Genomic DNA, 16,638 nt, shown 5'->3' on the forward strand with positions numbered 1-16,638 from the left:
CACACCTTTCCCTTCTTGAAGACATTTTAGGATATGGACAGTGAGTTAAATTCCTTATTTGTGAAACCTCAAGTACAGATTTATAAAAGGAATGGTCTGTTCACAGCATATATGCCTCTTTCAAACCATCCGGTCAAAACAGTGCCAACAAAAACAGTGAGCTTCCAAAATTCCAGCATCGTTTAGGAGATAAAAGGTGAATGTAAAAGGATATCAGTGCTGATCTTTCTGCTATTCTGTGTATGCTTTCACTCTAATACATACTGCAATGTCTGCCCGCAGTGATATTAGTTTCATCTTCTCCTGCAGGGCAGTCTGCAGCCCCATCACACACTTTCCCAATTGGAATGCAATGGCCTGACCCAGGGCAGGCCCACTCTCCTGGGTAGCATTCATGGCGACCACTTTCTATAGAAAAGAAAAACAAGAATAATTGAGGAGTATGTTTCAAATAATACTTAGAACTTCTTCCCTAACAGTTTCCCAAAGCATCTCTATCCTTCGTTATTCAGTTTCTGGTTCTTGCACACAGCTGGGAGAGACTGTAAAAGAAATATCTGTACTTCACTGCCATGCTTTTGTTTACCTTCAAAGTACAATGCAAACAATACTTGTGCAGACACATGAATCCTTTTAGTTTTCTGTGTTTTTAGAAACAGTAAAACCATTTAGCTTTAGGCTATCTGGTGCACCAGAAGTAGAACTACAGTTTTGTGGTTTCCAAACATGCTGTCTGGACCAAGAGAGTAACGCTCATCATAGAAAAGGCCAATGAAACAGAAAAAAGCCCACACTTTCATTCATTAAAATTTCTGTTTCTCGCATGAAAAATCTTGTCAGGAACTGAGTTACTTTCATTTTAAACAAATTCATTTAGGTTATTAGGAATCTCATGTCTCTTAAGAGATGACCTGAAAAAACTCCATAGAAAAAAATCCAAAACATGTAAAGAGAAGATGTAAAAGAAAAAAACCATTGCTATATGTCAAACTTAGTTTGCATTATACTCAGTATCACAGCAGTAACTCTCAAACACACACCAATAACAAATACTGCATGTTAAAAAAAAAAAAAAAAACAGGTGAAGATGGAATTCTAAGGTTTTCACAGAATTATAATGGATTCAGACATCTTGATTGGTCAAAATTTCATAGAAGTAGCTTAGTGAGGTCTTCCTCTGAAAATGTCATCATTAGTATATACCACATCCTCTTTCATCTTCATTATCTTCACAATCATCATCTCCATCACATATCCAGCTCTGATGAATGCAACGGCCACTTGGACAAGTGAAGAAGTTGCCTCTGCAAGTAGCATAAGCTAAGGAAAGAAACATGAGAAAATCAAACTAAGTGACTAAAAGGTTAGAAATAGTATATTGTCTCATAGATAAATAGTCATTCATAATCTCTCCTGAAAAACTGAGCCAGTTCCATATCTTGTATAAATTGCAAACACTGGTGGTTTGCTCTGGTTTTAGATATGAACTATTTTAGAATACTCTGATTCTTTAAAGAAATTAAAGGGAAGGCTATATTTCTCAATTAATTGTGCAACTAGATGCAGAGCACCTTATTAACAAGGTTCCTGAAGGTGCACATGACAAGGAGATTACACTCAAGACATTGGGAGGTAAAATATTTGCATGCCTTGTACTCAGAGAAACAGAGAAAAAAACGAACAATGAACATTTATGTGAACGCCCTCCATGGTTAGGAATCATTCCCCGCTAAGAGTTCAGAAACATTTGTGGATCTTCCAAAGGACAGCCATTGCCAAAGACATAGAAGCAAAATATTCAGAAGTGGAGGGGGGACGATGGAATCATACTGGTGGGAGGTCCTTAGTAGGATAGAGCAACTTAGTAACAACGTGTGGCCTTCCTGCAATGCAGAATATAAAACTAACTTGGATCCTATAATCAGTGGGAGACCTTTTCAAATATATAGCTCACATAAGTGATAATTCTACAGCCATGATTCTGGCTGGAGATACAGTACATTGGGATACCCTGATCACAAGAAAAGAATGAGCAGGAAATTTCCAAAAATGGAACAGTCAATTAAAAACCTTACATGAACATCTAAAGGACAACTATCTGTACAGCTATTTGTCTGGAAAGTTGTACATTATAGTCACAGGGAATAATTCTAGAAGGTCCATTCCATCCATTGAAAAATAAAAATGTGACAAAGAGCCAAACAAATATGGACAAAAACACAGCATGCTGTATCTAACTGAGATTTTAGAGTGAAGGAATTATCTTTGGATCATGCTGAAATGAAGAAAATTACCACAACATGAAGTAAAACTATATGTGTTAAGAAGCAAACTGTCACTGAATCCAGCAAATTCAAATAGTAAACACACACGCAGGCACTTAGCAGCAAAGACAACCTGGATAAAGTCTATCAAATTAGCACTGCAATTTTCACCTTTCCGTACAAAAAAGTCCTCGATGCTAGGTTTTGATGGCTGTATAGCCAAGCAAGCTACTTCCTGCTATCTGCTTGAACTAGTTCTTAGTAAAACAGTTAAAGAAAGTGGGGAAAAAAACCAAAAACATCATACTGCAAGAGTTTTCATCACTCCTATCTCCACAGTCATCATCATGGTCACAGATAAAGGCTCGTGGGATGCATTCTCCATTAGCACACTGAAACTGCGTACTGCTACATCCATGTGCTGAAAGAGATTTTAGCACAGAAAGAAAATCTGTCAGAAAACTACAGTCTTTAACTTTAAAATCATAGAATACCAATTTGAAAGGGACCTCAAGGATCATCTGGTCCAACCTTTCTTGGCAAAATAGGGTTTATAAAGCCTATTTGTTTGGGATCACTGCATATGGTACTTACTGCAATTAGTTTCATCAGAAGAATCTCTGCAATCAACTTTGCCATCACATCGCTGGCTTGCATTAAAACATGCCCCATTTGCACATGATAACTGTTCACATCTTGGGTAGTCTACAATAAGAAATCCTTCAGTATTAGCATGAATGTTAGACTATTGAGTATAACAAGTCATATATACCCAGTGTCAACAGAATACTTTGATTTACAGGAAAACAGAAAAGGAATACAAAACTTCCCATACTACTACTACTGACAAAGAATCCATTTATCCAGTATACTGTCTCCTCCAACAGATATTTAAGAATATCCTCTAGGTAGATGCTACAAAACCTTGTAACAAACAAGAGAAAGTTAGATGCCCCTACACTGCCCAAAAAGCTTTGCAACCCAAACCGTTTACAATATGATAGAAAACAATGCAACACAAAAGGAGAGCAAGCAATGAACATTTAGTTTATTTACTTGTAGCTCAGTTTTACCCTTTATTGATCTTAATAGAAGTGCTTAAGTAGAAAAGGAGTTCCTGAAATTTACAGTTTCTAGGTCTTAGAATGACATGAGTTCTCAGACTCAAAGACTTCAGAGTTTTATGGTTTTGTTCTAATTAAGCCAAGTATGTTAAACTTCCAAGTCCATGATCAACTTTAGGACCTCTGTTTTTAATACTTTTTTCCCCTTCCCAAAACAAAAAAGATCCTGCAGAATGAATGGGTTTTCAGTTTCTGGCTGTTCTACTTATGTAGATGACCTACAGGCCAACAGAAGGGATTATTTCAAACAATCTAAAACTAATTCTGAAAATACTTATGCATACAAACAGTCAGTGAGTTCAGTAGAATCCAACAAATTAAGCATGTGCACATGCTGGAGTTGAGTAGGAGAATATGAGCTTAGTTTAGCTCATTGCCATGTAGACAAAAAATTATTTATTTCTGGCAAATGAAAGCAAATAGTTGCTATTTTTAGAAGTGAGATTTGTTGAACCTTTACCTCTGTATGGAAATATAGGTAGATAAATGAACTCATGAAACAGAATAACCAAATTTCATTTTACACCTTTTAGATTTCCAGTTTGAATTTTTATCCCATTTTACTTCCATACTAGTTTAAAAAGTAGATGAAGTGTCTCTCACTTAAGCCCATTTTCATTCTTACTCTTGGAATTCAAAACATGGATTATAAAATTACTCAAGCAAAACTCAGAAAAGCTGCAGTTTTTCCAGGCAGTGGCAAACTGCTTTGTTTGCTTCTGCTGTTCTGTATGTCATCACATTCCCACTAAACTTCAATCACCTATGGAATAAGCTTACATGATTTTAACTGTTAAGTTCATATATGAGAGCATAATCAGTTGTGTTGACGTCCACTACAAGTCTAGCCAGACTATCTCCCTGATTCATTTACTTTTCTTTCATTTTCAGTGCAATTAATATAAATCCACAACTGGCAGGTAGGAACAGTATGTGCCTAATCAGATAACAGTAGTTGAAATTACCAGGGTTCCAGCAACAGCATTCCTACCTGTGGCCTTCTGGTGCTAGTCCCAGACCTTCCATTCCAAGTCTGCACTGACAATGCCAACACATGCCCTAAACATGATTAGTATCCTTTAGCCCCACTTCTCAATCAGACAGACTCCCTTCTAACACAGACATCTCATCCATTGCTTGCTTGGGTTAGGCTTATGAGTAACTCAAAGCTTTGGAAAAAACATGGATTCTGGAGTCTTAACTCTGCCTACAGAAAGGCAGGCCTGACCTGGGGCCACATTTTATGCTCACTGTGGAATCAATGCTTCTTCCCTGACTAGAAGCAAAGAAGCCATCACAGGGACGAGCAATCAGGAGTTCTACAGTATAGCAGGAAATATCTATGGCAGTACAAGAGTACTTAAGTATTATGGGGCACATATAAGGAAAAGAACAATAAAAGGTATTTGTTTTGTAACTATACTGAAGTGGGAAAGCTTTCAAGAGGATTTATAATAGACAGTTTTGTAATTTTCCTCATCTTTCTTCATAGCCCACAGAAATACCTCCAGTGATATTCCAAACAGTTTCTGATGGACTGAATGTCAAACTAATAGGAAGTTGATCCCATTGCCTTGCCCTGTCTGTTTCTTCAAGAATGCCCAGGCAAACTAAAGAGCTAGTCAGTAAAAAGACTTTCTCAAACTCATATCAAACTCCCTTAGACAAAAGGACACTTTGTCAATGTTGTATCTCCTGTAGCAAACCTGGAGAAGTCCTCAGCCTGGAAAAATCTTTTTTATATAATTTAGTGTATAAATGCAAATCATTATAAGAATACCAAGCAAGGCAATAAGGAAAGATATTTTGAAGACACTTCAAAATACAAATTCTGACTACACTGGTGGCTTATTTGAATGCGAACAAATGCTGCTTTTTCCTTATTTTCTTTTCAAATGTGCCTGGTATACAGATTCTTTATTTTAATTGTAGTTGCAGAAGCAAGAACATTCTTTGAAAAGCCCAATGGAGATGAATTTAACTTTTAAACTCTCTACAGGTAATCCCATTCCCAATCTCCTGTCTAAAGACCAAATTTAGTAAATTATAGTTCTGATCACAGCTTTCTAACTGATCTGAAAGATATTTCTCATTGCATTGTGCAATGTACATTGTATTCTTTGTACCTTCTAGAATATTATTTTAATAAAATTGTTTTAATTACTTGGGGCATTAAGAACTAATCCTCATGAATAATGGCAAAGCTGTGAGTTACACCAAAGTCTGTAGCCAACACACTGCAGGGTTCAGAAGCATCTGTGCCATCAGGACAGTTGCATACTAGCTGGGATAGCCATCTGCACTTTCATGGGAGGAGAAATAGCAAAGATACAAGAATCAAGAAAGAAATACTGGCTTCTCTGAGGGCCAGCCACTGAGCTACACGTTCCAACAGCTTCTAGCTATGACCCCTGTGAAAATTTTACAGAAGATGCACCTATAGCATTGTGTTTCTGGTGGACTGTCAATGTTGAGGGAATGAAGGAAGCCAAAACATAACTTCTTAACAATACTAGGACATCTGAAAATGGAGGAGTGCCTGTCCTTGCAGTTGTGAAAAAACAGAACTTTAAACTCTCTTTCTCTCCAAAATTTAGGAAACATTAGCAATGAGTGAGCTGAGTTCTACTCCCTATCACTAAATGGAAAGTTATGGATAGAAAAAAAATAATCTGGACCTTGACAGTGGGGAGGGTAGGAATGAAGACCTATAGAGTCTAGCTTAATGAAAAGCTCTCCAGCAAAAAGTCTGAAAAGTGAGCATCATGACATTTTGAATTTAAGTGGGAAGGTCTTACATAAGTCACCGCATTTGGGGCTTGCACAGTAAATGCTTCCTAGCTTTTATTTGACTTTTTTCTTTTTTTTAACAAAGATTTCTCTGTATGCACCTGATCCCAGAGCAACACGTCTGGTTATTTTTAAAAAACGCACAGCTATGCAAGAACTGATACTGATCAGAGCAGCTGATCACACTGTCTCTATTCTAGGGGGCACATGGAAGAAGTGTCAGTCCTCTGTGAGTGACCTGTAGCTATATAAAAACCAAAGGAAGGTTTCTTTTCCCAGGACATGGACATGTTGGGTTTTTTTCTAGATCAGTGACAGATGGATTAGAAAGAGCTAAAAAGGAAGGATAAAGTTCTGAGTTAAAGGACAACAAGGTAGGTAGTTTGCATCTAAGGATGCCTGAAAATACAGCTGTACAGAGGAGAGAGTGAAAGAAGATAGTATAAAACTGAACACGGGATTAAGAGAGAAGAGTGAAGGGACAGAAGAATATAAACACTGCTTTCTTTCACCCTGCTCTTAATTGTGAAGAGCCTCCAACATGAACATTGTTTCCTTTATCTTTTCCTCCCAAGAACTTCTGGCTAATTACAGAAAACTGAAGAGATCTTTTCCTAGTGATCACAATTCTCAGAAGATAATACAAGCTTTGTGAAAACCAGAGGGAAGTCTAGCTACATTCATTCCAGTGCTCAGGAAGAAAGGGAGATCTTCTTTCTCTCTGGTTCCTCTCAGGCATCTCTTTCTTAGCCAAAATACTTCTCCACAATCTGTCTCCCCATGATATGCCAGCACTTGGGTTGCAAAATATAAACAACTGGCAAAAGCCAGCACAAATTACAGATGTCATTTGTTTCCTTGTAACCGACAAACTATTTTGGGGCAACAGTTGCAAACACATTTAAATGGCATGTTTCAATGTACACACGTGGAAGATGCTTGAAAGCTATGTCACAGGAATTGCTAAACCTACATTTTGCTCTCTGCTAAACACTTTTATTCTGCAAGCTGGGAAGACATCCATACAAAACCAGTAACAGGAAACAGTTGCAACCGGTACTTGATTCAGGAGACACTGATTTCTGTCACACAGTCAGGAATTGTAACCTTCTGTAACCCTAACCCATGTTACAAGGAGGAGAAAGGAAAAAAAGGGATTATTTCCTACTTCCAAGTGTCATTCTTTTATTGCAGCTACTTTTCAAAACATTTTACAAAATAAACTGCCATGAGTCACCATCTCACAGTGGGCAAATCATTGCCCAGACAGCTCATAGCCTATCAGAGACACCAGGAGGAGGATTTACCCCAAGTCCAAGAGTCCTATGAGCTACAGGATATCAGATAGTGTTCACAGCTGAGATGCTTCGAGAGCTGGCAGACTGACCAGACCCTTACTCCCGGCCTTAATTCCTGATTTTGATCCCTGCCACTCTAGTCTTTGGCTGCCTTCCTTACTTTGTTCCAGTTTTGCTTCTTCCCTGTCCGAAACTCTCCCTGGTGGAGATATTTCCTTCAGCCTGAACTTCTGCCTTGTCCTACAGCTGTTACATGTGAATTGTCCAACATCAAGAATTGTCCAACATCAAGCCTCTAACCACGGTCATTTTCTTCCTTCTTGGACTACATCCCTTACGATCACTTCAGTTTTGATCTTTGTTCACTTTCACCCTGATCTCCACAAATTCATCCTAGACCTGGTTGCCCACTTCCTGACCACAACGGCTATTTAGTGTAGCAAACAAGAGGCAGGAATTCACAGGTTAGGCAGTTCATCCATTGCAGCAACTCAACATCAAAATTAGAATCAAAAATCCAGAGTTTCTGAGCCTGCACTCAGTCTATCAGCCTCAAACAAGACATCTTTAAAATACTTCCCCTTTCTCCCTCATGGCCTTAGTGCAGTGCTCAGCTGCCAGAGCTGTATCTAGGAAAGTTATTTTGTCAGTCACAGCAAAGCAAAATGGACATGGCTGGGTCTTTAATTTTTCAACTAAGAAGCCAAGGCAGGAGAGAATTCTACCTTTAACTGAAAGAAACAAAGCATGTAACACAGAAAAATGACACTGGTATCGGCTGCCTACTCCCAAAAAGTGTTTGCTACCTCAGATAGTCTGCCATTTCATTCTACATTACTAAAATGTAGAATTAAATTAAAATAATTACAATTCATTTACTTAATAAATAAATAATTAAATTAAAATTAAAGTATTTTCTATCTGCCGACCTAAAAAAACTGGAAAAACAATCTGATATATATTTAAAGAAAATAAAACCCCACCATTTTAGGAAATTAAAACAGCTTCAGTGCACTAATTACATGACCTGTAGCTGAAACATTGTTCTGATGTTTATCTTAGTCTCTGCATGGGTAGTTTTCCCTTGCTGTTAATCCCATTAGCAGTAAAATGGACTAAAGCTTTGAATTCCTTTGTTCTATTTTTTTACATGTTTAATTACTGAGTTACGTCATATTGGTGACATTTTGCATTTGACTAGTTTCTTAAATAATGTAACTTATTCAGCAACAAAACTTTATCTTCTTTACAATCTAAATCTGCTTGCAGACAGATCAGTGAGTGCAAGGCATAAGTAAACGGACATGATAAGTTTGCATTTTTATGAGCCATGAAATAACAGAAACAATTCTAAATAGCTCTTTTCTTTCGTTGTTCATGGATGTTTAGGGTTTTATTATTAAATCTTTTAGTGTAGATTAAATAAAGGAAAAGTAATGACAAAGGAAAAGGCCAAAATAGTGATATTCCTCTTACATTTGTTAATATCAGATAGTGTGTAAAAGAAAATGTATGAAAGAGTGGGAAAAATTAACATCCAAGGCAAGTATTAGAATCTGCTTCAAAACAGTAAAATCTAACACACTAATCCCTATTGTATCACCAAATTGTTCATTTTATCTTATGGCTTCTGTTTAAAATTCCAGTCCTTGCAAAGACAGAGGCAATAAAATTAATCTGTCTTTCTGGAAGGGTCTTGTCATTACATTCTTGATTCTCTTGTCTTCAGCACCACTGCATTTCTTTAAACTAGTGCAACACTCCTACTTCCAATGTTCCAAGTCACAGTCATTCTTCTGTCTTAGAGGGACTGTCAGCACATATTCTAATAAATCAGAGTAGAGGTTGTTGAATGATGTGAGACAGTCCCTCTCCCTGGGGCTAAATACGCTGCCTTCACAACAGTTATGGGGCCTACTGGCTGATGCAGCAATGACTGGGTTTCCCACACAGCAGTAGAGCGCTACTGTTAAGGTATTTAGAGGCCCCTTTCTAAACTGCCTTTTTAATTTACTTAGTTGAGAATGTTAAACATGAAATAAAATGTGCACTTCTATTTTCAAACATCATGGCAGCTTCTAGCCTGAAGAAAGAATTGAGTATTGTCTTTAGGACTCTGCTCCCAGTCCGCCAGATTTACTGCATTATAACTATCACACCATTTCATCAGACTATTTCACACTGTATTCAATGACTACTCAGATTTCTCAGAGATCCTGAGCAGTTCCTCTTTTTTAACTCACGGATAATGCATTTTTTAAACAAATATATTTTCTTCAGGATTTTGTTTTAATGTGTCATGATTTGCTAAATTGTTACCAATCTCTTTTTAATTCCTCTAAACTTTTAAGAGAAAAAACACCAAGATACAGAAGATATTCTTCCAGCAATGATATGAGGTACTCTGGATCCTGGCTTTCAGCCACTTGTGTTGGTGATTTCAGAATTGGCTGTGGGTCTACCACATGGAAAAGTTCCAAGCCGGCTGTTTCAGCAACCTTTTATTCCAGAGTACCATATAGTTCTAAATCACCTTTCATTCTACAGAGTGTACATGAGTCAGGGATAAAATGCACTAGCAGTTGGCTGACCATGTAATACGCTGGTTTTCCTTTACACAGCATATGCATATGCCCTGTTTTCCTCTATGTGCAGCCATTAACAACATTTTATTTCTTGCTTCTTTATCCATTCCTTAGCATCCCAGCCTCTTCCTCCACCTCCCACCCCAGGGTTAGGTCTAAGCAATGTTTACAGTTATCTCTTTTTCCCAAAGGTACACTAAGTTCTAACAGCTAGAATAGCAGCTCATATGTTACAAGTCATTCACCACATGTGTAAAGCTTTTCCTTAATACTAACAATGAACAGAATTGCTGTTACACACTGTTGTGTAGGTTTTTGGCAAAAAAACCTGAACAACGTGGCATCTATTCTGTGGCCAGCTGTCCTTCCATCAGTATTCAACCTAGGCCAGGACGTAGGGAGCTGTCACAAGCCAGGCAGGCAGCCTCAACTCTGGGGAAGTTAGACAAAAAAAACCTACTTGTCCATCTGTGTTTTTTTGGCACACTATAAACAGCTTATCTAAATACAATATGACCCAATGCCACTTTATCTCTATAGGAAACTGCAGTCTAGAATACAAATGCTTTTGGAAGGGTCAAAGTCCCTCAAAGAAGTGATTTGGGGTCAAATTCTGCTTTTCTTCAGGTTATAGTTACCACTGATTCCATAAGGAGTATGCAAAATGAATATAAAAAAATTTGGCAAAGTTAGCTCTGAGCCTCCCAAGGCTTTAAGCCATTTAAATGTGGTTTAACTTTTTCCAATGCAATATTAATTATATTTCAGACAATGACAAACAAGAAGCCCAGATCCTATGGCAGCAGTCTGTATTTGAGTTCTACAATAATGGATCTGTATGAGAACATCAGCTCTAATACACAAAAGAATCTGAAATTAAACTCTTGTAACAAGAAGCATATTGTGGTCATCCTTTCCATCAACAAGCCCTTTAATCTTACAAATTTATTAAAAAGCCACAGAGAGAGGAGATGAAACCAGATCTAGTGCTAGGAGTTAAGACTCACGGCAGACTCTTTCATCTGTTCCATCAGTGCAGTCCTTTACTCGATCACACCAGTACGCACTCGGGATACATTGTCCGTTCGAACATGTGAACTGCTGACTTGAGCATGTCCTTCCCGCTGCAAGAAACAGACACTCAATCAGTCTTTTCCATCAAACCAGATTTTTTATGTGGAAAAATATTTTTCCTCTTAACTACTCCATCCTTCTCACAAATATTTCTCCCCCTGTATCTTTGTGTACTCCATGAGATTAAAGGACACATGACAAGCATATGGCAGACAACATAGCTCTATAAGGCCTTCTGTAGCCTGCAAGGTCATTGCTTCTCTCCACTGAAGGGGTTGACCTCTGGGTTAAAACTTATCTTCCTTTAATTGTTCTGCCTAAAAGATTAAATTACCAGTTCTCACCATTTTAAAGTTTTCTTTATTATTTTGTTTACTGGGCCAAAATCTGTCAGTAACCAAGTTATTTGGTCAACTAGCATGCCACAGTGTAAACACAGCAGACCTGGAGGTAAGGCACTCCTTTCTAATACAGTCAGGAATATCTGACATTCATAACTAACAGAGGATCAAGAATTATTATCTCTCTTCTCATGACAGCTGTGTCAGTGAAAAGGAACCACATAAAACTCTGCAATTCCACTTGTTTCCACTACAGCTAAAGCTCCCTGTTCTTCTTTTCTTTCCTTGTGCCACCCGCACATTTATTTCTTTCAAACTCATGCTACATCTCAACACCATTCCAGTCTGTACACCGGCATCAGGTCTGCTGCTTTACAGGAGCTCTCTATTCCTTCTTCTGGCAGCAGTGTTCCCAAAGTAAGATCAGCTACTGGGATACTAATGTCATGAGAAAAAACAAGAGCATGACAGTAAAGTAAAACAAATTTGTTTTAATTCTGCATGTGTGACTTTCAGAGCTGTCAGCCATTTTTCTCAGGAAAAATTTTTAACATTTCAAGAAGAAAAATCTCCTCCAGGACTCCCAAGCACAGAGATAAAAAGTCCCTTTAGGAGAATAAGGACAAATGCTGGGAGGTGGCTCAAAAACAAACAGCAGCACAATGCCACTGCATAGTTACTAACACTCATGATTAACCAGTACATGGAGAACAACATTACAGTGACCAGTTCAAAAGTCAACTCAGAACTGTTGTTCATTTTGCATTTTGTATCTACAGATTCCTTAGACAAAACATAACCAGCAGTTGTGTTGACGCTTTCTCAGAGGAAGAGAGGAGCAAGAAGGCAGTTAACCTTAGTTCCAATTTTTCCATCCTCAGTCAGAACAAGTAACAAGATACAAAAGTACAAACCAAGTCTGTGAGCAAAATCATTCCAAAACTTAAACCCGTGAACTTCTCCAGAATCAAGGGGGTTAGTAAGTAGTTCCAGAACTGTTCAGTTTAAAAAGTTATCCAAAAATTATACTTAGAATCAAAAAGAAAAGAAATCTTATCCTCATCACTTCTAAGATTAGAAATAGCAAGAAATTGGTTCTTCAGAACACTGCAGCACGTGTTCTTCCCATCCTATGCAATAATGCAGAGAATGTAATTTTGGTGTGATAACCATCTCTGTTCGGCACATACTTAACTGTATGTAGCCCTTAAACTGTTTATTCATGAAATATGACAATCAGAGTAATGTATTTTATCCGTATTTATCTTGCCATCAATACTGAAAAAAGAAAGAAGCTATGGCTACAGCAGTTAGGCTGCTGAATTATTTCTTTGCTCTAAAATATACAGAGAACATTAAACACTTTAGTTTAAAACAGCAATCCAAACATGATTAATACACTGTTTAGCATATTAAAGTGAAATACTAATAGGAATTATGTGGTAAGTTTAAGCTGTCCAAATGATAATGAAAGACTAGACTTTCATCCCATACCCGGACTTTTGGTATTCCTCCTATATGAATATGAGAAAGAACAACTCTGGTCATTTTAAATAATAATGACATTAAATAACATCGATGAAGATAGTATAAGAATCTGTAGCAATCTAGTTTACTTCAACTGACTGATAATTCCTCCTTTTTTATATACATAAAATTTTCTAGAAAAAAATTGATTTCTTTAATATATAATCCTGAGACGCAAGTGTGAATTTTCTTATGCAATGAATAAAGCAGCTGCTTCTGTGACTGAGACAGTGTTTGAGCATCAGAGTAATACATATATATTTCACTATTTTTGGAACTACTAAATTTCGTATCAATTATAAAACTAATATGCACCGTATATTTTTCTCCTTTTTTCTCTTTTTAATTAACTGAAACATCAGTAATTTTCAAATTTCAAGACCTGGAGATGGCTTTTTGGACATCTTTTCTGTACTTTTATCTATTTCAGCTTTCAGATCATTTCTAGAAACTACTTTAGAGACACTCTTCTGGTAAAAGCTGTACTTAAGCAGGCTTGTTTCTGTATGTTCTCAATATGTGGCTATGTGAATTACATTATTTCACAAAGTTGGTGTTATATCAAAACTTAAATACTCACGACATTGTTGATGCTCATCTGAGCCATCTTCACAGTCTTCCTCATCATCACAAACCCATGACTGCGGGATACATTCACCATCAGTCTGACACTGAAACTGATTTCCCTCACAACTAGGTTGTGCTAGTGTAAGCAATGAAAACAATTGTTATTTCATAGACATCTGGGAAAGCACTTTCAAATAAAACAACAAGGGAAAAGAAGACTTAAGTTTCAAGTGTTGATTGACTGTAACTTCCACTGAACACATGGAGCATTTGCCAAACCAAAAGAAATGGACGGAGCAGGGAGGGGAAAGTGGACCAGCAGAAGGACGCTCAAAGGCAAAATTTAGTTTAGAGAACTCCTGCATATGACTCTTCAGATTTTATTCTCCCCTGGAGGACAGGTCACAGTAAAAGCTTAAGGCTCTTAACTGCCCTCTGGCAGAGCCTCTTTTTCACTTATATATGGAGTCATGCTAGCTTGCCTAATCTCACAGGGGTCTGTTCAAATGCTCTCACTCCACCTCAGGTGCTCTAACCCTGGAAGGAAGGTCTTTCAAAAGAAGCTCATGATTTTTCTCTGTGAATCTGTGAGGTGAAAGTGAAGGTCAGGCCTGAATCTGTTGTCCCAGCTCCGCTCTGTGCTTTTCAAATAGCCAAACAACAGGGAGTTATTAGAAAGAAAGATCAAAGTAAATGTTTGAAACTCTGTTACAGCTTACTCCATCCCTAGTTAATACTCCTGGGAAGAATAACTAGCACAGCACAGTCCAGTAGACAGGACTCTAGTCTTAACCATATTTTTTTCTGAGATTCATGTTTTTGCAGCACTGCAAAGTCAACCAGAAACACTTTCTGTTCATGGGATGATAGGCAAGAACATCTACCAATGTAAACAAAGCATCAAGGGAGAAAATTAAATCACTGTAGATTTACAGTTGAGAAGTACAAAATTACATTACAGTTAATTAGAGGGATAAAACTGATCATATACTACAGACTGCACTTCATGCATACTTTTTTCGATCCTTGTTTTAAGAACCAAAGAATAATCTTGCAATATGAATTTAACCTTAGGCCAGTTTTAAACAGTTTAAAGCTATGTTCCTAGACGCTTATGTGCCCCACTACTTATAGCACATTAACACACTGTTTTGAAAAGCACAATTAACTGAAAAAACCTGAAAGTTTAGTCTTCATCTTCCTAATTCATCACACGTATGAAAATGAGAACAACTCAACTTCATGCTTATAGCTATGACGATTGTAGTAAGTGTCAGGGGGCTTTTTCAATCTTTCACAAAGTCAACGTGAATTTTACCCACTCCTGGTTCAAAACCCAACTACTTCTTTCCAGCTGCAGTTCAGATCTGAGCTGAAATAGAAAGCTATAGGACAACACCATTTTGTTTTGCCTGTTTAAGGCATTCTTCATCCAGAACTGCACTAGGTTTTGGAGCTAACTAAAGTGCTAATCAACAAATCAGACTGCCAAGCTGTGAGAATGACCTCCAATTATTATATGGGTCAAGCAGCAAAGAAACAATCCAGTGTGAAAACCACCAACATAAATTAGTCTTTATCACTCCCCATCAGCCAAGGGTAAAAACTGGCATAACCTGTAAGCGGGCTGATAACTGCACCAGCCTGCAAGACCTCGAAGAACACTAGAACCAGTAAGGTAAAATGAGGGTGAGTTCCTGAAAACAGATTGTGGAATAAATTTCTTAATTTTCACAACTTTTTAACATTCAGCTTGAGAGAATCTTTGCGCATGGGTATTACAGCCCATCTGAATGCAACTTGTCCCTGAGCTGCTGGTGCTGAGAACATGACCAACTCTAGACAACTAACCAAGACTCTACTTAAGGTGCACTAGGTACAGCTTGTAGTCTAGGGCTTGAAAGATCCAAAGACTGGGAGCTCAAGTGATGTTGGTGGTGTACATCCAATATTCAGTATTACTGCAATAATAGAATACAATACATTTCTATATCTACTTAGAACACGAGCCATCAAATGAAATGTCATCATGAAATGGCATGACTGGACACTCAGATTTTTCAGAGAAGGCTAGGTCGTGTTACAAGTTGAGCACTACTTGATTTTCTGACTACCAAAGCCAAGGGACTCAAGAAATGTGATTCTTAAGCAGATTCCACAGTCATCTCAAGACAAATAAGAGTTTTCTCCTATTTCATTCTTGTACCACAGGTACAGTTGAGCACATTGGGATCTCAGTATTTCTTATATTACAAAAAAGTTTCACTTACGACAACCAGCTTCATCTGTATCATCTGAGCAGTCTCTAGCCCCATCACACCTCCAATCTGCAGGAATACAGCGACCATTTCCACAGCGGAACTGCCCCCTCTCACATCCTGTGGTAAAGCAGAGTAACAAGCAGGATAGTAGTACCAGTACATAAAAAGTAGAGTGCTTCACTATCAAACAACTGTGATCTATCCATCACATTACAGCATGGAAAGGAGAGAAAATAACATTACGATAATACAAAAATATAAATAAGAATATATATAAAAGATCTCTACAATCAGTTAAACAAAAAAAGAAAAGAACCACCTCTACATCTTACAGGACATTTCCCAACTAAAGTGCTGGAAAATTTCCACAATTTTAATATTTGTGTATTATACAAACAAACAAACAAAAAGAAAAAGAACCCAAACAAGTCTCAGAGGAGGACCTACATTACAGAAACCTATTTAGCAGGAATATATCAATCTTAAATTCAGAAGCAGTATAGACTTAAATAAAGGTAGGGCCTCATTTTCCACATTATTTCTAAGGGCTAAACATGCTAAACATTAGTCCTCCCCAGAGTATCTGAGGATTTAAAATAATAAAATAATAATAGCAATCATCATCATCATCCCTTTAGTTGATGTGGAAAACTTGTTTCAGCAGTGACTGCTTAAAAGTATAGAAAGACCTCAGTTTTGTTTTTTAATAATGGCCTAATATTTAAACTCTTTCCTCTGAAGTACAGGAAAGCATGTTTTCAGTCAACATTTGAATAGCAAATAATTTTAAAAGAAATTAAGCTTTCA

General features: G+C 37.4%; 1 protein-coding gene across 4 annotated transcripts in view; it reads right to left on the minus strand.

Moving 5' to 3' along the window:
- The window catches only part of LRP2 (LDL receptor related protein 2), a 128,517-nt gene that overhangs the window by 93,345 nt on the left and 18,534 nt on the right, over positions 1-16,638 (minus strand). For all 4 annotated transcript variants that reach the window (XM_074910085.1, XM_074910083.1, XM_074910084.1 and 1 more), the window contains exons 2-8: positions 15,841-15,948; positions 13,584-13,706; positions 11,069-11,185; positions 2,859-2,969; positions 2,572-2,685; positions 1,204-1,320; positions 265-408 (exon numbers count right to left, since the gene is read on the minus strand). In XM_074910085.1, coding sequence (XP_074766186.1) covers positions 265-408; positions 1,204-1,320; positions 2,572-2,685; positions 2,859-2,969; positions 11,069-11,185; positions 13,584-13,706; positions 15,841-15,948 — 834 coding nt within the window. The remainder of the gene's footprint in view (positions 1-264; positions 409-1,203; positions 1,321-2,571; positions 2,686-2,858; positions 2,970-11,068; positions 11,186-13,583; positions 13,707-15,840; positions 15,949-16,638) is intronic.

The sequence above is a fragment of the Athene noctua genome, chromosome 7 (assembly GCF_965140245.1).
Source record: "Athene noctua chromosome 7, bAthNoc1.hap1.1, whole genome shotgun sequence".
In the NCBI taxonomy this organism is placed as follows: Eukaryota; Metazoa; Chordata; class Aves; order Strigiformes; family Strigidae; genus Athene; species Athene noctua.